General features: G+C 39.5%; 1 protein-coding gene across 1 annotated transcript in view; it reads left to right on the top strand.

The window, feature by feature from the left end:
* SDK1 (sidekick cell adhesion molecule 1) overlaps positions 1 to 24,195 on the top strand; it is a 363,863-nt gene that overhangs the window by 276,078 nt on the left and 63,590 nt on the right. Inside the window, exons 24-29 of the mRNA XM_050713839.1 lie at positions 7,524 to 7,633; positions 10,115 to 10,265; positions 12,167 to 12,404; positions 17,992 to 18,107; positions 18,373 to 18,562; positions 20,564 to 20,662. Of these exons, the coding sequence (XP_050569796.1) occupies positions 7,524 to 7,633; positions 10,115 to 10,265; positions 12,167 to 12,404; positions 17,992 to 18,107; positions 18,373 to 18,562; positions 20,564 to 20,662 (904 nt within the window). The remainder of the gene's footprint in view (positions 1 to 7,523; positions 7,634 to 10,114; positions 10,266 to 12,166; positions 12,405 to 17,991; positions 18,108 to 18,372; positions 18,563 to 20,563; positions 20,663 to 24,195) is intronic.

Here is a 24,195-nt window from a genome sequence, read left to right as displayed (position 1 = left end):
TTTTTGTTTAACTGCATCAAAGCTCTTCAGCATGTTTAAGTTGTTATTTTAAAAATGGTTTTAAATCTGAGTTTAGGTTCTGTTAGGTATGTTTTCAAACCAGATGCAAACCTAAAATTATTATCACATAGAGCAAAAGTACAGGAAGAATTGCACCCGAACAGTAAAGATACCATTATTCATGACACTGAGTGCATTTGTGCTGTCTTGTAATGAAATATACTGAGGTTTTCTATCCAGGTCTTTAGATATGAATAGGATGAATTCTCTTCTTCATCAACTTTAAACAATATCCCTCTTTCTGCTGTCATTATGCCTTGGAGTAGTTATATATTCCTCATTTGTTCTTGTGACAGATGAGCTTTGCTTCTTCCTTTCCACCCACAGATCTTTATAAATAATATAATCTGTTTTTAAGACCAAATGTTGGACTTCTTAAATCACCGTCACCAATTAGACATGTTGATACAATCACTTCACTTGGTAATGAGACTGTTGTGAACAAGTTGGTACATTTTGTACAATTTACATACACATGATCGCATATTACAGAATTAAACACTGAAATCCTATAATATGGTGGCTTGGCACATTCTGAGAAACGCTTTTGTGCTGGAGCACCACATTGATACGGCTTGGAATTTGTTAATTTTGTAATCACATGAGTTGCAGAAAGCCACTGAAATGAAATAAATTCGAGTATTTGAAAACTGCAATAATAATTACCATGAGGTTCATCTGCATCCTTGAAGAGTCCCGAGTACAGATAGTGGTTGAAGGGTTCTTGGTGTGCAGGGAGGGAAGAAGGGAGAATCTCTCCTGTTCACAAACACCCTTATGGTGTGGATGGGATCACCCTTATGATGTGGATGGGATGCATGGCATGTAAGGTAAAGTCAAGAGACTAATGGTTCTTACAGATCCTGTGTCCACCAATATTTGCTCCATCTGGGGAAGGGACACAGCCAAAATCGCAGCAGAATCTGTCATGCTGAGTCAGAGCAGTTCTTTTTACCACAGCTCTCCCAGCAAGTTTCTCCTGCACTATACCTCACTGTTCAGCTTTGGCACAGCAAGAAATGTTGTTCCGATTAGATTTAATACTTGGAAAAAAAAATCTTGCTCACATAATTAACAAAAAAATCTTTTCAGTTATGCAAAGAAATTGATGATTCCTTATGGATATAGCAAATCCTGTTTCCAGGATGACAGCCGCATATAATCCTTTGTTCACAGCCCTTTTCTGCCAGCACTCCAACTTAAACTCCTCTTCTCTCTCAAAGTGCAATTTCACAGCACCTTTAGCCAGTCTAGACCAAGAGGTCTTGTTGTCCTGCTCTCTTTTTTCATCCCCATCACTCCCAGCAAGACTTCCTCTTGTTTAGCTTCTGCCTGCACCAGTTCTGGTGCAGCCATACCCGGAGCTGCTACAGGACTCGATCCAGCCAAGAACAAATGAGTTTCAGACAGTTCGACTCCACTCAGGTTCTGTGTGTGATCAGAAGAGCATCACTGTAGGGGAGGAGATGAGAACATGGTGGTGGGAGCAGAGATGAGGGCAGGACTGCCCCCATCCTGGCTTGGATCTAAGCTGCCATGGACCTACCATCTGGACTTCATGGGTTTTTATGCTTTACCTTTCAGAGACACACAAGTTTTCACAAAACAGCTTCCAGTGAAACCCCATTGTTCACTTACACCTCTCACTCACATTTGTTCAAAGCAAAGGTACATCTGTGCCGTGATGCAGACTACTGTTGCATCATCTGTATTTTAGCACAAATTACCATAATTGTTCTTGAGGACTGTGTTACGCTGAAGGGCAGTGGTTATACCCAACTTACCAACAGTATTTTCTAAACAGAAGTTTAGAAGTTACACACACACACACAGACACCCTGCCACCAACATGTTTTTCTTCCTTCTCCCTTTATGTGGCACGAGGTTTTGTTGATGAGGGCAGGTTTAGAAAGTCTTCCAAATTTTCCATTTTGGCTAAGTGCCATTTTTGAAATCCGATACTTCATGAATAATTTGTATGAAAACACAGCTGGGAATTCCAGTTTGTGTGAAAATTTGTACATCTGGCCTTGGCTTCTGCTTTTTGTGCTGGGGTGTAAATTCATGGGATCCACTGTGGAACTAATTCTCAGTTATGTCAGCAAACATAAGAAGGAGAATTAGGTCTTTAAGAGTTTATTGCTACTAGATACTGAAATACCAAGTGTTGAAAATCTCATTTCTGTGTTTCTAGTAAAGCTCCTTTCTGTACTTCTGAAAGGATTTCTTAAAAAAAAAAAAAAAATCAGCAGCAGCTTCTTCTCCATCTTTGCATCTAGACTGAGAGGACTGTAGCAAAGTGGATTTCCAAACAGCTAAATAAAAATACCAATGCCATTTAAAAAGTGTTTCTAAAATTGCTTTTCCATTACATACAGTATAATCTAAAGAAAAAGAAGGTCTAATATGTTGTAAAGGTTTTGCAGAAACTTGTTCAGAAGGTCCAGCAGTAACTGTCTTGTGGAATTGGCACAAGTTACATGTTCATCCCGAAAGAATTTCACTAAGTCGTCCTTATTGCCACCAATCATCCTGAACTCTCAGATGCAGTTAGAGGAGTTATTGTGGACATATTTTTCTGGCAATTTGCAAGCACAAATGAGTATGAATCCCTGCTATTGTTCACATGGTTTCATGTTTGCACCCTGTCTATGCTGCAACCCACTTTCAGCTTATTTTTCTTCGGATTTTGTCGTAAAATTATATAAATGACAGTGTTGTAACTATGCCTTGGTAGGTAGTCCATATCTTTTAGCTTTCTATGGGCTGATTAGAGAAGCTGGGCTAACTTCTGCCAAGTTTGATTTGTTTTCTGGTTAATGTTAATTAATGAGTATATGGACTAATGTAGAGTTTTTGCTTAAAGCCTTTCTGCTGTTTTTAGAGAGATTTCCTTTGAATATTATTGTGAGCAGCAGCAGAAATGGAAAGGGGAGATTCAAAGTAGTAAAACCTTTAAAGTATTCTCACTGTATTCTCTTGTAAAGCTGTGAGTTGGGACATACGTAACTTTAAACATGAATTTTCTGGTTTTGTGGGTTAAGTCAGTGACCCAGATAGGATTCATCCATTGTATAAGGTGATTCTCTTGGTGTCGTTTTCACTTCAGAGCTGGCAAATAAAGTGTCTGAAACTCTGACAATTTTATGCCTTTGCCAATCTTTAAATCAAAAATGGGTAAATCGATTTAAGGATTTTGTAAGAAAAAAAATTGCACCCAGGCTGACATCCTGTGAACCAAATTTCTCCCACAGTGACTTCAAATGCCTGAGTTATAGACCTCCATAATGAAAACTCTGACATATCTTGAACTATAGTGGAACACAAGGTACCTCTATAATGTACAGAAATATTGTGTTTCCCAATCCTGCAGTTAGTTCTTAATAACTGTTCACAATTTTGGTAGCATTATTGTCATTAAAAAAAAAAAAAAAAAAAAAAAAGATTTTACTTTCCAAATTTTAATTGGTTTTGATTTTTAAGTCAAAATTCTGCAACATCACTCGCATAGTATCCATCAGACAATGTTAAGTCAATAGAGTCAATTGATAGGATATGTAAAATCTTCCATTTTAGAAATGGAGAGACCAGTGCCTAGAGAAGTAAAGGGGTCTGACATCATTTCCAATATTGTTTTTTACTGTCCCGTTTCTGTAATAATAAATGAATATGCCCTTTTATTGAACATAATGCCTTGGGAACAGTCTATAGATGGAAATATATATGTGCCAGCTTGTGATGGCTGATAGTTATGGGGAATCATATGAAGTGACTTGGCGGACGTAGGTATTTTAATTGTGGCAGTCCCCACAGACCTCCTGGGGATCATGGCCCTATTATACTGAGAACTGTTAAGATGCAGAGTGCATTTCTTAAGGAGTTTTTATGCTGATGGCAACAGCAAAGCAGTTGGTGTTCTCATCTGCCTCCTAAAACAATGCACACATGAATACATGTGCACCTGTCACAAACATAATCCTTTTCTGAACTTTGCATTTACTGTTATCCAAAAAACAACAATGAGAAATAAGCCTCCAAATTAACTTTATGTAATGCAGGCTGGCTCACAGTGGACTCCCTGGCCCCCATAGGACTCTTATTCTAACCATTTCTCACAGCTCTTTTTGCCTCATGGGAATCCCTTTGTACTCTGATTTTTGAAACGGATACATTTCCTCTGATCTAACATCAGAGTTTTTCGGGAAAAATAATTTCCTTTTCCTTCAAGAGCCTGAAACTTGGAACCTACTATAGATCTTGCAGAAGTTAAAAATACAGGAGTCCATCACTGAATGTTCTGTTCCAAGACCCATTTCTGAGATAATTGAGTAAGTGAAACTTGTATTGAGTAACAGTGACCTAGAATTGCATGGCCTCATGAGGCAGAAGTCATGCAGAAGTCTCCAGGCTGTTTACCAAGCTCCCCTAGAGCTATTCACCCTCCAGTCCTCCTGCTTTGGAAAAAATCCCCACAAAGGCAGCACGCTCTTAAATGTGCTACTGATTGCAGTAGCAGAATGGCCCAAATGCTGACTGCAGATTATGGAGCATTACCAGGTATTATTCTAAATAAAGCAAGTTCCTGATCTATTTGTTTTTAAAAGTTTTTTTTGTTTGTTTGCTTTTCTGAATTACTGAAATATGCCTGTGCTTGATTTCTTCTGCTCCCTCTCTATCACTGCCTTTCATCAGAGAATGAGTCTGCAAGAGGTTAATTGGGATTGTCTGTGCTGCTGCTTTGCCCAGGGTCCCCCAGCTCCTGAACCAAGTAGTGGCCACCTGTTGCCAGCTGGCTCCTGAGCTCAGGGACAATCAGTATAGCGGGCTTGGTTGGCATCTGCCATTTCCTTGTAGGCTACACCCATCCTTCCTAGCAGGGAATGTATTTAAAATTAGAAAGCTATCTCCTGGGATAGCTTTTGGGGAGCTTGCCATAGTCCTGTGCACATAAAAGCTTTCACCAGCTCTCAATCAGTAAAAGATCCTTAATATTTTCACCTTTGCAGCCAGCTGGTAAATGCATATCTGCAAAACAGGCAGGGGTTTTGGACACCTCTCAAGCTTGAGTCAATGTCAATTGTTCACAGCCCTGTGAGCCTCTGGGTCTGAACCATGTGGTCCTTAATGTGTATTAATGACCTGCCTGCTGCTGCATAATGATCGAAACCTGTGGTCTTTTTTTTTTTTTTTCCCTATGCAAGAAATATTTTAAAAGCTTTTATTGTTCTTGGAATATAAAAAGAAGACTCTAACTCACTACTGGAGATTATTTGCAGCCTCCAAAACACTGAATTGTTGCTATACAATTACTGCAGCACTTTGAGGAGATACTGTTAAGAGCAAGGAATTTTGTAAAAATAAGCATTCTAGAGCATGCATTCTACAGAATTAATCAAACTTTTAATAAAAAGCGTTCTGTGTTTCCGTGACTGAAATCAACCCTCTCTTCCTTTCTTTGTTCATGTAGTTGTTTTTTAAATGACATCTCTATCATCACTTTGGTCTCTGTGTTCAGTTTAGGTCTGTTCTGTTTTACCGTGCAGACCTGTCTCAAGATGCTTCCTTTAAGCTTCTCTATCCATGAACTTCACTAAAATTTTTGGAGCACAGTTGGGACTGGGAATTTCAAAGGTCCATAAAATAAATGTCAGTGTAGATGATAAGATCTTTGGTGTTTAGCAGTGTCTGTGATACCATCAAGACTGAAAGACCCACCAACACCTTTGCAACCACATTCCTCCATGAAAGCAGTCCTCTGTCAGGAAGATCACAGAGGCTTCCTTTCGCTGTGCAATGCAGAACTTATTTCTTTGGCCTAATTTTCCTTGTGTCGTTTCTTCATGCACAAACATAAATATGCAGCACATCAACTCCTGAGTGAATAAAGAACTAAAACATCTATAAATAAATCAGGCGGCTTCTTCTGTAGGGGAAACAAAGAGTGAAAGAAACCTCATTTTCTGTTCAAAATACTTGGGATTTGCTAGATACTTTGGGCTATGTTGCCTATCAAGTGCCTTGACAATGTCAATGGCTGTAGCTAGTATACAGAACTCGTAGGGATCTATTTAAAAAAGATTAAAGAGAGTAGCTCTTTACACACTGGGTCTTGAGCTTCTGAAATTTGTTGCCACAGCAGGCTGTGGAAGTAGATAGTGTCAGAAGGTTAAAAAAGGATTAGTCACCTTAATGGACATGAAGTCCATAAATAGATACTAAAGGGAATAGCTGCGTATGTCCCTCTAATATCCCTCAACCCAGAATTGTGGATACCAGGGCAGGGTGAGGAAGCTGACTACAGCTATGGCCAGGATCGCAGCTCTCACAAAACGCTACTTGTGGTTTCCATGTTGGAGCTGGAATGCTGGCTGCCTGGTCTGCTTGTCTCACCCCACAGGATATTTTGTATGTTCTTAAATCTTGTTGAAGTGGGATCGTCCTGGAGCTGTAGTGAAAGAGCAGAGTGATGAGAGCATCACTCCCTCAATGAATCGAAGCAAAGACCCACTTCGTTGTGGCAGGGCTGAAGCACTGGAGTAAAAAAGTGTACGGTGCTAGGAAATTACAGCAGGCAGTCTTGTCTAAGATCCTCAGTGTTTCTACACTTGTGAATCCCCAAAGTGAAATTCAGCCATCTACCACCTCTCTTCCATCTCCTATGGCTCTTAAGCACACAGCTCTGCCTGCTCATACTGCCGCCTTCCAGGGTCCCACGTCGGGCTGGCCTTCCTCTCATGTCTTGTTGACCTCCTTCTTAAGTCCTCATTCATCTTCATAGCATCTCCAAAAATCTATATGGAAAGTAACGCTTTTGGCTCCCATCACCCTTCTGTCCCTTCTAACAGTGCTGTAGATGAGGGACGTGTTGGGCTGATTCTCAGCAGTGCTGTGATTAATTATTACAAAGCTCTGCATGTGGAAGAGCCTGGTCTAAGTGCAGCCCAGTAGATGAGGTTAAAACACTTTAGTTCTTTGATTTTTGTTCTTGTTTCTCCATCTTCATTTCTGTAGCATTTTGCCTCCATTGAGACTTACTTAGTATGCATCAGTTCATGTGAGTTATTATCAAGACTATTTTTCATTTTGTTATATTACTCCTTAATATTTTTTGTATTGCGGAAGTGAGATTGAATAGGGTAATAGCTCTCACAGGGTTTTTCTGGTATAGATCCTATCAGAGAATCCTTGTGAAGTACCAATCAGGTACACATTGGCTAACTTGGCTATGTTGTTGCTTTACAAATAACTAATGTCTTGTTATGTGAAAATAAATATTAAATGGATATCACGTTTAGAAGTATTTGTCCTTCCGTTGCACTTGGTAGCACACATTGCAAAACTGGGTATGTAAAATTATGTATATATATATATATATACACAGATATATAAATATACACCCATAGATACGCAACACAGGCACATATAGTCTGTTTTATATTTGTTCTTACCTTTCCTTTATACAGGTTGGTGTATTGGGTGATGAAGAAGAGTGGGTGAATCTCCACGAGGTGGAGAATGAACCTGATGCTCAGATGCTGGAGGTGCCAAACCTTACTCCTTACACTCATTACAGGTAAGAACAGCAGGTAATTAGCTGCAGTGGAGGGGGGGGGGAGGGGGTGGAAAGGAAGGAGAAAAAAAAAGTTAATTGCATCATGGAACAGCTTTCCTAATCAGTAACAGCTGGCTGTATTTTGTTATCCGAACAAAAGGGAAAAGGTTCACTGTTTCCACAGTTTATACTTAAAATTGTTTGTCTTATTCTGTTAATTATAATTTGCATGCAATATAGTTCATAATATTAAAGAGGGAAGACAAGTGCAAAGTGAAATGGTATTATGAGTAACTGATATCTTGTGACTTCTCTCATCTAAAGGGCGCACCAGTGTAACATCAATCAGTGATAAATCAATTGTAGTTAAACTGGTGCAAACTTGTAATTACATATTTACAGCAGTTCAAACATCATTTTATTGATTTAGCTTAATTTGGTAACATCAATTAAATGAAGCCTTTGTTTGTAAGAATTTCCCAAATTAAACTTAATAGATATATGCAAGGCTTAAGCTGACTGAAGTGCATCTACATTATGGGTGCACCCCTGTTAAATTAGATTGATTTTTAAATCAATGCAATGCAAGTGATGCGTTGCTTTAGTATAGACAAGATTTGAGAATTTGAGATATTCAATCCTAACAAAAATACTTTGTGAAATAGCTTGCTAACGTAAAGGCTGGTTGGCAAGGAGGTATAGTGACAAGTGTTAAATCAACTTACAAGAAGCTTTGTACATTTTCCCCTGGCTGAAAGGCCAGTTAGCTATCCCATGTGCTGTAGAGAGCTAGCATTAGACACAACCAAAATAAAGTTTGTATCATTTAAAACTAATTGGTACACCACTAGTCTACTTCCCGTAGTCAAAAGCCCAGAAACATAGTGGATTTCACACAAACTCTCCACTGAAGTGTCCTATATCTCACCCTTTTTATTAAAGTACTTTACTTTTTATCCTTTTTTTTCCTTTTTTTCCTTTTTTCTTTTTTTTTTTTTTTTAAATAAAAGCTCTTTCTAAACTTTGGTACATGAGCAGAGAGAACTTGTACAGAGGTTTAGAAAAATGACCTAGGTTGAAAAGACTTTGCTCTCCAAAATGGTAGATCTTTAAAGCTGAAGAGGCATGGGTGATAGTAAAGTGCAGGTTGTACCAGAGCTCAGTGTTCAGAGTCAATGCAAAGTATCACTTACACACATACCAGAGGCATTGAGAACTGTCGTAGGGCTAACAAATAATAAGGAAATATATGATGTGTTTGGGATATATATATATATTTTTATATCAAACTTTCTGGCTTATTTTGCTGCTACATCTCATTTCTCTCTCTGGAGTATCACACTCATTTTCCTTACGTACCTACTGAATATTAGAGTGATCCCTGATCCCTCTGATTTTCTTCATCATCATTTGTACAGTAAAGCAGCTCCTTGAATTTTGCCTATTTTCTCTCACAAACACAAAGATGAGCTTTTTTATTTTGTTTGTCTAGAACAATTTTATATAATTTTTTTGAAACTTAGAGAGTTGTTGCCAAATGGATTTGTTGTTCTCTAGTCAGCTTTACTTATTACCTACTTAGGAAATAAATCATGAAAGCTAATTATCAGACCACATCTTTATCGGCCAGCTTCTTTTCTATATTTTGTGCCAACGTTTGACAGTAGAATCAAGGACAGTATTTGTTTAATGTGTTTCCTTTAATGTATTTTCCAAGGAGATCAGGGAAGATAAGTAAACACAGCTATGTTGACTAGCTCACCCTTTTCCCAAGCTCAGTCATTAGGTCCAAAATTCAATTGTTTAATATGAACAGGTCATGTATTTATGTGCAAGTGCTGGATGCCTCTAATTGCAGTACCGTCTTGTGTTTATGATGGGTGAGAGTATCTGAAATGTACAGCACGTCTTAATTATTTGGTGCTTCCTGAAAAAAAGATTTCTCTAAATCTCTTCTGACCCAGTAGGGATTTCTATTGCAGAAGAGATGGTTTCAAGCAGACAGGTTATTTTTTAAAGAACCATATCCATATTAAATAACTTAATCTTACTTGTGCAGGAAAGCTGAAAATGCAGCATGGGGATAAATCAGCTTTTTTCAACCAGTAATTGAGGGGAAATGTTATCACCAGAATACTTTTTTATATTGACAGGGAATGAGAATATCTGAAGTTTGATATTTTAATACCTTTCTGGATGTATTGTGTAAGTGCTGCAAGAGAAAATCACTTACAGCTAGCATAAGTTCATCAGACTTAGCATAATTAATGTGAATTTCTCACACAAATACCTAAGTTTCTAATAGACACTAAGCTAATCTCATTTTCATTTTTTTAAATACCTGAGAGGATCAGAAAACGGTTACTATCAACCATTCAGTGGTGAATACAAAGGGGACCTACACGCGATGACCTTTGCAGAACATTTAGAGAGACCCCATTCGTGTTTTCCCACCCTTTGGGTGTTCAGTGCCTCTCGTTGAGCCTCATCCCTCTGCTGCAGGTTCCGGATGCGGCAGGTGAATGTGGTGGGCCCCAGCCCTCTGAGCCAGCCCTCGCGGGTTATCCAGACACTGCAGGCTCCTCCGGACGTCACCCCTGGGAGCGTGACCGTGCGCACGGCGAGCGAGACCAGCCTGTGGATGCGCTGGGTGGTGAGCCATCGAGTGGTGATGGGGGGGTGCCAGCGCCTGAGGCGCGGAGGCAGTCCCCAGCTCAGCAATGCTATTTTTTTCCTTGCGTTTGGCATAAGGAGTGACGGCAAAATGATTTCCTTTTTCAGAATACTCGGAAATCTGAGACTTACCTTAAGTGCCTTATTAATCACTTAAATTGCCTACTGCCACTGCCTCTGCCACTTCATCAGGGGAATATATGCCTGTGTGTAAAGCCTCAGCTTTTGAGACTCTAGTTCCACAGTCTGGGTCAACATGTGGGACAGAAATATAATACTGGAGCCAATTTGCAGTTTCCTAGGGCTCAGTTGTTTGCTCTGTATAAAACAGCCACCAGAAGGTACACACAGGCCATTGACAGTCATCCTGCCTGTACTGAATAGCTGCAGTTCAAAGACAGCAAAGTTTGCATGTTATGCTCCTGTAAGAAGATATTTATGTGAAGGTTATGGAGTTATGTGATAAAGTGTAGACACAACAGATTAATTGCAAAGATGCAGTGATTGATGACACTGTTGTGCCCCTTTGACTGTCTCACCTACCTGTAGGGTGGCCACACTGGGACTTGTTTGGCAATTAACCTGCTCCAGAATGTTTTTTCTTCTCGCCTGTTAGGTTGGATTTTCCGCTGGGGTTACTGTGGTGTGAAGCTGATGAAGTGCAGATTTCCTTTTGCCCAAACGTTAGCTTTCCCATGCATAAACTCATTACAGCTGGAAGTCAAAATCGGGCTACAGAAACAGGAGGGGATTTCTCCCATCAGCGAGGAATAATTCTAATTTGTCAATGGAACAGGAGTTAGTTCTGAACCTTGAAAGCCCAAAACATCAAACGCGAAGGCATCACCTCAGGATGTGTAGAAAAGCCTTTGCAGTTCATTTGATAGGACCCACGTAACTCCTTCATGGCTTTACCGTGTGAATAGCGTGCCCACATTGTTAAACCTTTGGTACTATAGCCAGACCTACACGTCTTACATCAAAATTAACTCAAAGTTGTTTTAGAGACTTTTGAAAACTTTTAAGATTGTGTTTTCTTGCTGTACTATCTGGGAGCCTGGTTTTCATGAGTCCAACTGTGCAAGGTTCAGAAGGAGCAACAGCCACAGCTAAAAATGCCCCGGCATACCTTTTTCATGCTTGATAACATCAGCATTTGAAAGTGTTTAATCTCTCTTTTTCAAGACCTACAGGTGAATCTGTGTCCCTCTGGGAGCTGGGAATTCCTTCCTTCCTTCCAACAGAATAAGGGTCACATTTTTAGCCCTGCTTGCCTGCGGGATATAGTCTTCTAAGCTGTGAAATGTTAATGTATATCAAACTTTGCCAGTGAATCAGAACTGAATCTCAGCCATCCGTGGCATCGTGTAGTTAGTTTTATGAGGAGAAACTTGAAACTTCATGAAGTAGGCTAATTATTTCATATTTTAATCTCCCAAATTGCTTGAGGAGTTAGAATACTGGAATAAATCTCTGCTGATAAATGAATAGGGAGAGAGTCAGTAAAAAAGTTTTTTAAAAAATACGATAAATGAATTTGTCACATGCTCCAGCAATTTATCATTCATTTCCATAATTAATCACAAAGCCCTGAATATATTCTATTGGTATCATCTCTGTTGATACACCCACAGCAAGTGGCACAGTTCTGTCAGCATATCTATGTGGCACAAAATAAAGGTAAAAATTAAAAGAAAATTTCAAGCAACACAGAAATTAGAGAAATTAAAGATAAATAAACCAGGAAATCAATCCCCCTTTCTGTTTTGCCTTCCTGTGGCCTTATACGAGTTTAGACAGCCTTGGCATACACCGTGGAAAGCCCTGGCAATGTGTTCTGTGTAGTAATATTGTGCTTTTCTTTGTCTGTTTCTGTGGCAGCCCCTCCCCGACACACAGTATAATGGCAATCCAGAATCGGTGGGGTACAGGATAAAGTTCTGGCGCGCAGATCTGCAGTCTCCCACCCTGATGAAGGTTATTAACAACCGACTGGAGAGAGAGTACACGATCGAAGATCTGGAGGAGTGGACAGAGTATGAACTGCAGATCCAGGCTTTCAATGCCATCGGGGCGGGACCATGGAGTGAAGTAGTGAGAGGTCGTACACGGGAGTCTGGTAAGTCAAAGCACAGTGTCTGCTGTGAAGGACATGCTGGAGAATTTTCAGCATTTTATGCCTTTTTGTTCAGCTTTTTTTTTTTTTGCTTGTTGATCCATTAAATCAAAAATGAAAGGAAAAAAAACAATCGCTAGACGCACTGAAGGCAAAAAGACATATAGACATTTGAGGGAGTTTATTTATTTATTTGTTTTACTCCTACCATGTTTTCATGCATAAACCTGCAGGTTGTTTATTTAAAGCAAATAAAACAACCTCTCCCCACTCCTGCCCCAGTTTGGCAGCATAACAGGCAGCACAACGAGAAGCTTGTGTACAGCCTTCTCTTACTGAGCAGCCATCTCACGCTTCCTCTCCCTCCCTAGTAGCTCCATTGCTCCTAATTCTCCCCCTTCCCCTATCTCCTTCTGGTCCGGGGCAGGTTTTCTGGCAGTTACGGTTATCTGGAATTTAATTTCAAACTCCAAGCATTTCTAAAAGGGCAGAAATTATTTCAGAGAGCTGATTAGCCACATAGAAATAAGATAATTATCTGAGCTTTTGATGACACATTTTCAAAACTACCTTCTAAAATTGTGTACACAAGGTTATATAGACATAACCCTCATGTAGACACAGAGCGTGGGTACTGTACTGTCTAGCTGATTCATCCATACTAGCATAGAGACTTCAAATATCATAAGCAAACTCACAATTTCAGGCAACAGTAAATTATTGTTAGCTCAGTAGCAACAGTAAAGCAGGTCTTGAAAAGCTGCTCTCTAGCTGTTAACTTCCACAAAACCTATTTCCAAACCTGCCCTACATGCACCTGATAAATTAAAATTTATATTGCAAGTGAATAATTAAAAAAAGGATGACACTTATGTTTTAAAAGTTATATAATAAAAGCTCCTTGCGACCTATGTTTATGCAAGGTCCAATGCTGATATTTTTTCTTACTATTTTTTCTTGTTTTTCTTAATAAAAATGTTTTTCAGTTTAATCTTATGCATACCCTACACTTACAGACACAGGGACATGCATGTTCCCTCTGTACCACACAGTGTTGGTTGGCGTGAAATGGGAGCACTGTGTGCAGTGCACGATTTGGTCTGCTGGTTCAGATAACTGTCCTTTGAACTAGCTGAAAAGAAGGCCAGACAAAGTCATCCCCTTCCATTAAAGTGCTGTTTTTTGGGAAGTAGTAATTGGAAAGCTATTGCCAGAGGTATTTTAAACAGGGCATGTTTGTAGTGGAGTTAGAGATAGCATGACCCAGACAAAATAGTTTTGAAGTGTTTTGTATCATAATAAAAAGATACCACATGCTGCATTTTCTCCTTTCCACTACTCTTCAAACACTTCTTTCGAAATGTAGTAAATACTAAGATTAAGTGATTTCATAAAACCTTGGGATTATAGTGTTCTTGCTCAGCATCTAAAGATCAGAGGTTACATGTGTGTATTTGGCATTTTCTCTTGTGGTATTAAAAGAAAGTTGACTTGAAAATGATTATAGGAGGAACACTGAAACCAGGATCAAAATAATACAAAGCTGTGATCTACGCATAAGGACTCATTTGTTTTTTTCATGTATTTTCTTTGATACTAACATCTGATTTCTTGAACAGAGCAAGTCAGGGCTCAGCCTTTTGGATGTATCTTTTTAGATTTGCAGTATACAAAAAGCACTGTACAGTGGCAATCTGCATGAGAGAGGTAATCTGCAGTTAACCTGTATGTACCACAAAATGGGGTTAAAATAGGAATAAAATTATCAAAAGCTGAAGAAAGAGGTCAAAACATTTTTTATGTCTGTCTTCTGAATTATGAGAAAAATTAGATTTATCACTTAGGCTTTCAAAGTACTTCAAAAGCAGGTCTCCTAAATATTTCTTTTTCCATTTTATAGATACAGACTCCTAGGAAAGTGGGTTTTGACTGATGCTGCAGATTTTAAACATCCCTCACAGTGGGCCAGAGGTGACATTGTCCAAGATGGTTCGTTGGCAGAACTCACAGTTCTGGGTTTTACACCATCCAAGGAGCCTCAGAAGTTAGAGCCCAGGCACTAAATTAGCTCATGCTATCTAATGACCGTACAGTCACTGGAGTCCAAAATCTGTATTAAAAATAAAACTGTACTGTGATATGAGATCTTATCACTAATAGCTGAGTGAGCACACAGACTAACAATAAAGGAGCAGGCTGGTAAAGGTATTCTCCTGATTCTGGAGTACTTGAATTTGAAACATCTTAAAACAAAGAAAAAGAGAGAATAAATAATGCAGTGGGTTTGGGTGATCCAGACTTAAAAAACAGTTGGGAAACCCTAAAATGAAATTCTTGGTTACAAAAGCTGTAGATGGAGGGGGATGAGGTAGGATTTTTTTAAACAGGACAGGCTTTACCAATCTAAAATGTTTTTTAATGTTAGAAATTAAATAACTCATTTGATTTTACATTGTAAAATAAGTGCAGAGTAACAAGCTGAATTTCCACTCTACAAACTGAAAACGGTAGTAGGTATGGTATAGAGAAAGCAAGAAAATGTGAAGACTTCTGATTTATTAGAGCAACCATGACAGGGCTGATGTGTTTTAAATACAAACCCTCTTATTTTCAAACAGTTCATCTCAGGTACACCTAGCCAGTTCCTTAATATTTTCTGGCATTCAGATGCATGAATGTGTATACCTGTCTTCAAAATCAGCTCCTACACAAGCACGGTCACAAGGATCAATCTCTGATGAAAGTCAGAGACAGACTTTCATGAAGCAGTTACCGTGGTGCATCAGTTGATAATTCAGATGTAGTCCAATGTCACTGCAAGATTTGTCAGTTGATACAAGCTGAGAATGTGGCCTGCAGTATCTAATTTTGTAGGCAAAATTGTATAGGCAAAATGTGTACTGCAGCTGTGGTACGTTTTTGCTATGGAGAGAACCACTGTATCATACTATCTAGCTTTCTTAGCCAAAATTCAGACTGTCTTATTGAAAGATGCTTTTGGCCCAGTTAGAGACATAAAACAGCATCATTTGCTGTATATTAAATATGGTTATATCAGCTGTAGAAAGAGGATGCACAATCTTGGATGCCAACACAGATAACCTTAAAAACTTGTTTTCCTATTGAAGTTCAAGTGGTTCATTTCCTTAAAGCTCTGGGATTTTATGGACACTGTTGCTTGGCTTCTGCACTGTTCTTGCAGGTTGCTAATGAGAACTTTGCTTTGGAGCTTTTAACTAAGTCTTCAGTGCAATAGTTAAGGAAACAGCATTAGAGAATAGAGCTTGCAGAGGACAGAAGGATCTATATGCCTCACTCAAGTCACTAATCAGTCTTAGCAAACTATAATTACTTTGAAACAGGATATCCTAAGAGAGTAGGGAGGTCAAAGAAATGAAGGTTACATTTCAATTCGTTTTTAAATGGCTGATCAAACTGCATTACCTGACAAAAGATAGGCAACAATAAGATCCATACTATCAGTTGGAGGCCTGGAATTCATACATCCATATTAAAATAAAATTCTCAACACCAATATGAGAATAGCAATGGAAAACTAACATGTAGCAAAATACTTGATCAACGCAAGTATTTTTGCCATTTAGATGTTGGGTTTATATCTTCCCCAGCGAAAGGGGACATTCAGTTGCTCTGACTGTCACTGGGAATTAAGAGGAGTCTGAGCTAATAAATCTTCCAACAAACCATTCTCTCCTTTGTTAGCTTTAGAGTCCCCCTGCCAGCAGCGTGATTGTACACACACCTCAAAGAAAGCATGCACACAGGGCCAGCCCGGGCACAGCCTTGACCTTTTGTGAATTCGGGAAATCTCGTGGCTGCTGATCAAAGAGAAAAAGAAATATTTGTAAAATAAAGGAACTTTCACTCTTGAAAGGATTCAAACCAGATAAAATAAAAATAAATGTGGCTGGAAAGGGCTTCTTTCCTCTATGCATTCTGGTTTCCTGCGACCCACCTCCACCCTTTCTCTCTCCAGAAGTGATTCATGTGGGAGTAGCTCTTTGTGAAGATCTACAGATAAAGTTATGGCAGCTATCCAAAGACATTCATGGCTCCTGGCAATCTATTTTCCTTTAACATAATTATATCCTTGTGGGGGATAAATCTAGGAGAAGATTAAAAAAAAAAAGAAGAGCACTTCAGCGTTGGAGGGGGAAAAAAAATAGGATTTTAGTCTGCTGCAGTGTCATGTGATGGTGCTCTGTTCCTCATGTCCCAAATAATTGGTAACAGGGAAATTGTTTCAGAAATGACTATCTCTGTGGTTAACCTTGAGTGCACAAGGGTGGGGACTAGTGTCTTTTTTTTTTTTCCATTTATATTAATTCCGGTGTCATACTCATTATCTTGTTCATGTTGCTAGGAGCTTCAGAAGCTGGCCTTCAAAACAGCTGATCTGTTCTTTCATTTGGACAGCATTACTTTTGACAGAGATTTGTGCTCCTTTTGGTGATATATTCAGCACCTAATCAAGCCTTACTGTCCATAAGTACTTGTGTAACATAACTTGGTGAGTGTTCTCTTGAGGTCTGACAGGTGTATCACACTTTAGGAAAGATTGCACCCTTCAGATGTTGGAAAAGCCACAGGAAAAAAAATGTGAAAGGGCAGCATAAAATGTGAACTCTTAAAAATAGCCTCCAATTCTGCTTGCATAACACTGCGTGCTATTAAGCTTGCCCACAAAAGCTTGCAGTTGTGTGGTGGTTCTGCAGTGGTTTGAGTTTTAATGGCATGAGAAAATGCAAGTTTGCTCCTCTCTCGAGTCAGAGAAAATTACAGTGTTCCCGTGCCATCAGTTCTAATAATGTTTCTAGTTTCATAAGAGCCAATTTTGCAACATAAATGAAATAGGCATATCTTTCATTTACACCATATCAGTCCCTGAAAATACACCTTGCGTTAATGTATCTGTCTATAATTGATGTATTGCAAATGTTAAGCACCATCACATAATCAAAAGGCTTAGAGGTTAAAGCACTTCTTACTGAACTGGGAGGTCTGGGTGCAGTCCAGTGGTTGGCATTATTGCTAACTCTAGACAAGATGCTATAATTTCCTTTTGGATAATATAGGAAGCCAGGGTGGCTTAAAACTTCGTGGTAGAGCAGATCATACTGTAAGATAAACTCCCATTCATAAAGGTTTCTAGCTTTTGGCATAGGGAAATAAAGCGTAAGGAAAAGAAATACTAGGAGATAGACGTTTGTAGAAGTCCAGCAATTTAAACTTGATTCTAATTACTGCAAATATATAGAACCTCAAGTTTATTCATGTCTGTCTATATTTACTATTCTTCTGTAGACTGTGATTAGCGTTGAGTGTTTAGCTCTCTACATTGTGATTTCTGAGACAAACTGGTAAGAAATTGTTAAGTAGGCTGAAATGTAAAGGTAATGTATAATGAATACTAGAAAAGAAGAGATTGTCCAGAACGTATTCAAGTCCTTTGGGATTAGAGTAGTATTCTAAGGGATCCCGAAACAATCCCAAGCAGACAGGGAGATGGAGCAAAATGATCTGGAATGTCTTACCTATTTCTGCTGTTGGTAATGCTGTCTGATTCTAGTTCCCTCTGCTCCTCCTGAGAACGTGTCTGCTGAAGCTGTGAGTTCAACCCAGATCCTTCTGACATGGAGCGCAGTCCCTGAGTCAGAGCAGAATGGTCTCGTCCTGGGTTACAAGGTATGCAAGTGGAGTTTCATGTTTTCTACATTTTTAAAGCACTACCTGGATACGTTTTTGCATTTGTAATTTATTGTTCACTTGGGGGATGTTAATATTATCCATAACTCAACCAGATAAGATATCAGAAGCGTGCTGTTTTTGAAAGGGGTGATTGGTGTATTTAATCTCATTTTATATCTTGTGAAAAGGAAGAATCTAAAATGCATACCCTTCCTTCAGTAATATCTTTTTCTTTCCGTATTCGTATGCATTTATTCTACAGATACTTTTCAAAGCAAAAGATTTAGACTCTGAACCAAAGAGCCAAATAGTGAGAGGTAACCACACTCAGTCTTGCCTGCTGTCTGGCTTGCGGAAATATGTGCTCTATGAGATCCAGGTCTTGGCATTCACTCGCATTGGAGATGGAGTCCCCAGCTCTCCTGCAATTATAGAAAGAACCAAGGATGATGGTAAGTGTACGGGTTGCCAAAATAAGGGTCTGTCGTGATCCAAATTTTAACTCTATTTTCTTTTAGTGATGTAGGTGTAGAAGACAGCCCACACTAAGACTTTTTGGATTTTTTTTTCAACTTTGAACTAAAAGGACTTGATCCTTACCTAATATAACTGTTCCATCAATCATGGGATGAGAATTGGCAAAAACATCGAAAACCAAAGTCGCCCATTTCCTCTTTCCCCACAGCTGATGAAGAGGAAAAATTCTTCTAAAATTATTTGTACTCTGAAGCTTGAGGTAGACAATTTCTATTGAAAACAATTTATAGAGCCCAATTATAAATGTCTATTGAAGTTCAATCATGCTCTAAAGAAAAAGTAGAATGCTACAATTGGAAGCAATAAACAAATCTGGATCTGATTGGACTGAAGGAGAGATGTGGAATTTGCTGCTTAAGTAATCCATTCTCATTTTTTTTCCAAAAGAATAAGGCATTGACCGTGGAAGGTATCATACCAGCTTCCTTTTGTAATTCCCTCTAGTGCCTCCCATGAGCTCAGGGACTCTGGAGTGCAGTTTGATGTGCTGAAAGACCCTGGGCAACCCTCCTCACCCCGGTTCTGTTTGAACACACCTGCAGGGTGAGAGCATTCCTGCTGGTGGTGTTGTACAGAAATTTAATTCAACTTTTAAAACATTTTTTGCTTTGCAGATGCTGTAGTTGCTTTTAGTTTCATTACCTTTTTGCTATTAAATGAAGGGTAGTATCTGTGCAAGAGGCTTCTTTTTATTACTCCCAATGAAGAAAAACAAACAAACAAATCTCTTTCTTTGTCAAAATGTTCCCAGTAGAAGTGGAATAAACATTGATATCTACAAGCAAATTCATTGAATGTACTTCAGCCCAACCAAATAGCCTTAGACTCCTGGCTTAACCAGACATTTTCTGCAGAGTGCAGGGAAGGTGCAAGAGCATGCAGGGACAGGAATGGGACAGAACGGGGACAGCAGCTCCCAGGCATTTCTTTTAGCCATTTTCTCAGCATTCAGCCTCTGTAGTGACATGGCTTTTCTTTGAAAGGAAACAAAGAGAAATTGCTGTTAGCAGAACTCTGCAGGGAGTAAAAGAGCACTCACGGAATAGTATGTATCAGACTTTAATGAGAAATATTTAAAACTGTTTGTTTAAGATAACCCCATTATAGCAGTTCCCTCCTTAAGTGCATGTTGGCAAATGGTACAAATTGTTCTTCCATCTCCGTACTCCTGACATAAATATGTTGTGTCTCCTCTGGGCTCAGCTTAATTAAAAGTATCATCAGGGGTAACACGCAGGTGGAATTTGTGCTGAAGGGGAAATTTTGTGGATGCAAATGTGTGAATTAACATCTCCTCACCTTGCAAACCTGGAATGGTCAGTGCAGCCACCAGCTGTCCGTATTAACGTGCACCTCACCTGCCTCGGATTCTCCTGCTCAGACCTATGTGTTTAAAATGCACGTGTAAAATCAGAAGGCAGTTCAAAGCTAGCACTGATGACACAGAGAGGAGATATTATTCAGCTCCAGCAGGTGTGAAGTAGATTAAGCTGACACAACTCCTGTCTGTAAAGGCAGCTCGGTGACTTGCTTCGTGGGATGTGCTCGGTTATCTGGTGACAAGGCGGCGATGCGGCTGGCTCGCAGGGGCTCCCCGCTACACCACCAGGAGATAACTTGCAGAGGTCAAGCTCATTTGTCAGAGCATCCTGGTAAACTCATTTCACATGTGCAGTAAAACACGGTAGGGTGTACTAGTTCTGTATTGTGCTTGGAGTTCGTGGGTGCTGGAGGCATTTGGCTGTGGACAGGATCCCTCAGAGTAAATGTGTTATGCATGTACGTGGGCGCTCCTAACCATCTATTTATTATTGGCGAGCTACACCTTGGGCTGTCTTCCGTGTAAAATAAGCAGAAAACTTGTAATTCCTCTGACACACAGTGCCTGCCAGCGTGATCTCTGTTTCTCTTTCCAGCCCCCGGGCCGCCCGTGAGGCTGGTGTTCCCCGAGGTGAGGCTGACGTCGGTGCGAATTGTTTGGCAGCCACCGGAGGAGCCCAACGGAGTTATCCTGGGTAAGAGGGAGCAACAAGCCCAGGGCTGGCAGGAGGGGGCTGGAGACCAGAGCGTGCTCTGTGGATGTTGGGTTTTCCTTGCACATCGGATTAGAAATCACACATAAGCAGATCCATGGCTAAAGAAAAGAAAATAGGCTGGTATATCAGCTGAGAGATATGGTACCCTGTGGTGAGGAGGAAAATTCTGCCAGGCTCTGTGGCGCGTGTTTTCCTGAGTCAGAATTGCATTTCATTCATGGCACTGTGTTTGAGTTGTCATCTCTCTTTCCATCTGCATTTGGATTTGTAACCTGCTTGGCTGGGCTGTTTGGCAAGCTGCCTGTTGAGCGACAGCAGGACAGAGTTGGTTTTTCCCTTCCTTCCTCCAACTTGCCTTTGCCAGGCATCCCTAACTTGTCATTTTCATGTGTGCTTCTGTTTTACTGCTTCCTTCAGGTTGCAAGGAGTTAACTCACACTTGGCTTTTTATTGAGGTAAACCGGGGCGGCAAGGAATGACAGGAATTCATGAAAAACCTTCTTACCTTCCTGCTATTGTAAATCCTGGGTTGCCTTTGCACCAGGAGTATACCAGCAGCTACTTGTACTTTAAAAACATTGAAGGCTTTTACAATGCAATAATCTATTCTTGCCTCTTAAATTAACGTAGCTAATATTTACATGATAATTTTGTCTGTGTTCTGTGCTATGTTCAACACATTTTATGATAGTCTTAGCAGGTGAGTAAGGATTATCCCTCTAAATATCCCTTTAAGTAAAGGACTAGTCTGTCTTTCTGTTTAGATCCTGAGTCAAGAAGTCAGTCTTTGCTTAGGTGTGTAGTTTCTCACAGGGGGTGCTCAGGAGGTAATCCTGACACCTGAAGTTGCAAGGAAATCATCAAATGGGGTCCAAAGGCAGCCACTGCAGGGATCTTCTTAGCACAAGAAAGAGAGTTTGTGTGAAACTTGGCACCACTTAGTTGTCAGAGACAGATCAACGCAGGGTTTCACTGCAGCTCAAGGAAGCTTGGCTTTCAGGTTGTCTTCTGGGTTTGATTTGTTGTGTTTCTTTTAAGGAACTGTGTGTCATCTAAGTTTGCTCTTAGTAGAGACTGGGATTTGAATCACAGGATGTGGTTAAGGAGAAAAAAATTCATTTGTTACAAATGATGAGAAAGTACAAAAGATATTTTGCTCCCTGGACTGTTGCAATGTCTCCCATTTCTGCACTTGGTCAGCCTTATTTTCTGGAGTTGCAAGCTCAGTGGAGTAAGAACTCTCTTTTATTTCGTCTTTGCACAGTGCCCTGTGCAATTCATCCACTCGTTCAATTCTTAGTCGAGTGCCACAACATTGATGACAAAATCATACAAGTATGGGGCTGGAAGGGAAGGTGAAAGGTGTCCCTTAGCATGCTTGTCATGTTTAGCATGTAGACTCTTGTCTTCTATGTCTTGCACAGCCTGTACCCAGTAACACATCGCAGGGTACCTGGTTCTGTCTTGTCTTTTTTGCAGCACTGGTGTTGTAATGAAGTAAGTTATGGCCCGCTATTAATTTCTTCCCCTTTTCTGCAGTACATCTCAAGGTCAGTCCCTCTTTTAGGTGTACATTAAGCTTTTTCTTTGTGAACGTGATACTTTGCATGTATTTTTATTGAATTTCATCTTACTGATTCCAGACCATCTCTTCTCATTAACAGGATCACTTCAAATTACAGTCTTGTCCTCTAAAGGGCTCGCAACTGCTCACAATTTGGTTTTATTTTTGAAGTTTGCAAGTAGACTGGCAATTCCATCAGCCAGGTCACTAATGGAAATACTGAACAGAAACAGACTCAGGACTTGTTCTCATTACACATTACTTAATATGTCCTACCAATGTGTTAGCAAACTGTTGCTAACAACATTTTGACTTTTTTTTTTTTTTTTAAGTGATCAAGGCAAAATGTGCAGTATTTTTCTTACATTCTGTTTCTCTAGTTTGCTTTTGACAGGGCCATGTGGAACCATATTAAAGCCTTACTTGAAGTCAATGTGGATCATATCTACTCTTCCCACCTGGCCAAATTACACCGTCAAAATAGAAAACAAATTATTTGATATTTATTATTTGTTCCAGGCAAATACATATTAACTGTTCCCTGGCACTTAATTATCTCATGGATGTTTATATCTTTCCTCATATTTTTTTCTAGGATCTTTCTAGGTATTAAACTTTAGCTTAATTTGTTCATAACTCCTTTGTTTTTTCTTCCTCCATTTTATAAGATAAGGTACTCTGCTTGCCCTTCGGTAATATTCTGGCATGTCACCTGCCCTCCACAAGTTCTTGAAGATAATCACTAATTATTCAGAGATTGCTCCAGCTAGTTAAATAAGCACTGCAGGGCAAATTTCATCAGGCCTTTCTGACTTGATTACATCTAGCTTAGCTAAATATTCGTTAACCTATTCTCTATTCTAGCCTACATCCATACTTCTATTGTTGTCAGTTTTAATTTGTGTTAAGTATCTAGTCAATATCAACGGGTTTTGTGTGAAAGTGAAGCAGCAGAGGTATCAGCCTTCTGCTCTTTTGTGTCACCTGTCTTGTGTTCATCTTTTATTCCCAGTAGTTGACCTCTCCTTCCGTCTCTTGTATTTCTAAAGTACTTCTAAAATCTTTCTCACTGCCTTTGCCCTTTAAGTTATAACTCACTGTGCACTTTTAGCTGCTCTGATTTTGTCCCTACATGCTAGTGCTGTCTATTTATACACTCCCTTAGTAATCTGTCCTGTTTCAACTTTTAGTACAATTCAGATTTGATTTTCAGGTCATTAGCGAGGTCTGAATGCAAACATACTGGGCTCTTAACATCATCTGTCTGCATTGGGATAGTTGTACCTTTATTTTTGTTTCTTTTAAAACTGTCAGCTAACCTGAATTCCTTTTTCCCTTAGAATTCCTTCCCAGGGGGCTTTACCAATTCCCCCAGTCCACCTCTTTGAAATCCATTGTCTTCATTCAACAGTTTTCACTCCTCTATTTTTTCGATAGTAGAAAAACTGAGGTTGCTGGAGGAAGTAGTTAGCTGCCAATGTCGGAGAGAAAAAGTAAAAATTACATTGGGTACTTACTTCTGTGATCTTTTCTAAGAAGCAAGGAGTGCTTCAAAAATAGCTTAAAAAAAAAATAACATTCTAAAGGTTGCAAGTTTATTTTCTTTCCTGTGCACTTTTTAAATCTTATTATTGCAATGAACTTTTGAAAGAGCATTGTAACCACCACCCTCTTGCACATTGAAGTAGAATTACTGGAAAATAATAAGTTAATATCACTTTGCAAGGTGCCCTGTTATACGCTAGTGGGTTTGCAAAGAAAAAAATACTTTTTTCTTTTGCAAGAGCAACTTATATTCGCAGCCTTTGAACTACTGTTCCTGCTCTGCTAGCTTTGTCCTCTGAGTATACAAGCACCTTTGCAGCTAACATTTTTGTAATCTATATCAAAACATGTTCTAGCATTTCAGAGAGAGATTAGCAGGATGAAATACTGGCAGGCACCAAGA

Source organism: Cygnus atratus, chromosome 15, assembly GCF_013377495.2.
Source record: "Cygnus atratus isolate AKBS03 ecotype Queensland, Australia chromosome 15, CAtr_DNAZoo_HiC_assembly, whole genome shotgun sequence".
NCBI lineage: Eukaryota > Metazoa > Chordata > Aves > Anseriformes > Anatidae > Cygnus > Cygnus atratus.
This window is presented reverse-complemented; position numbering and strand designations above follow the sequence as displayed.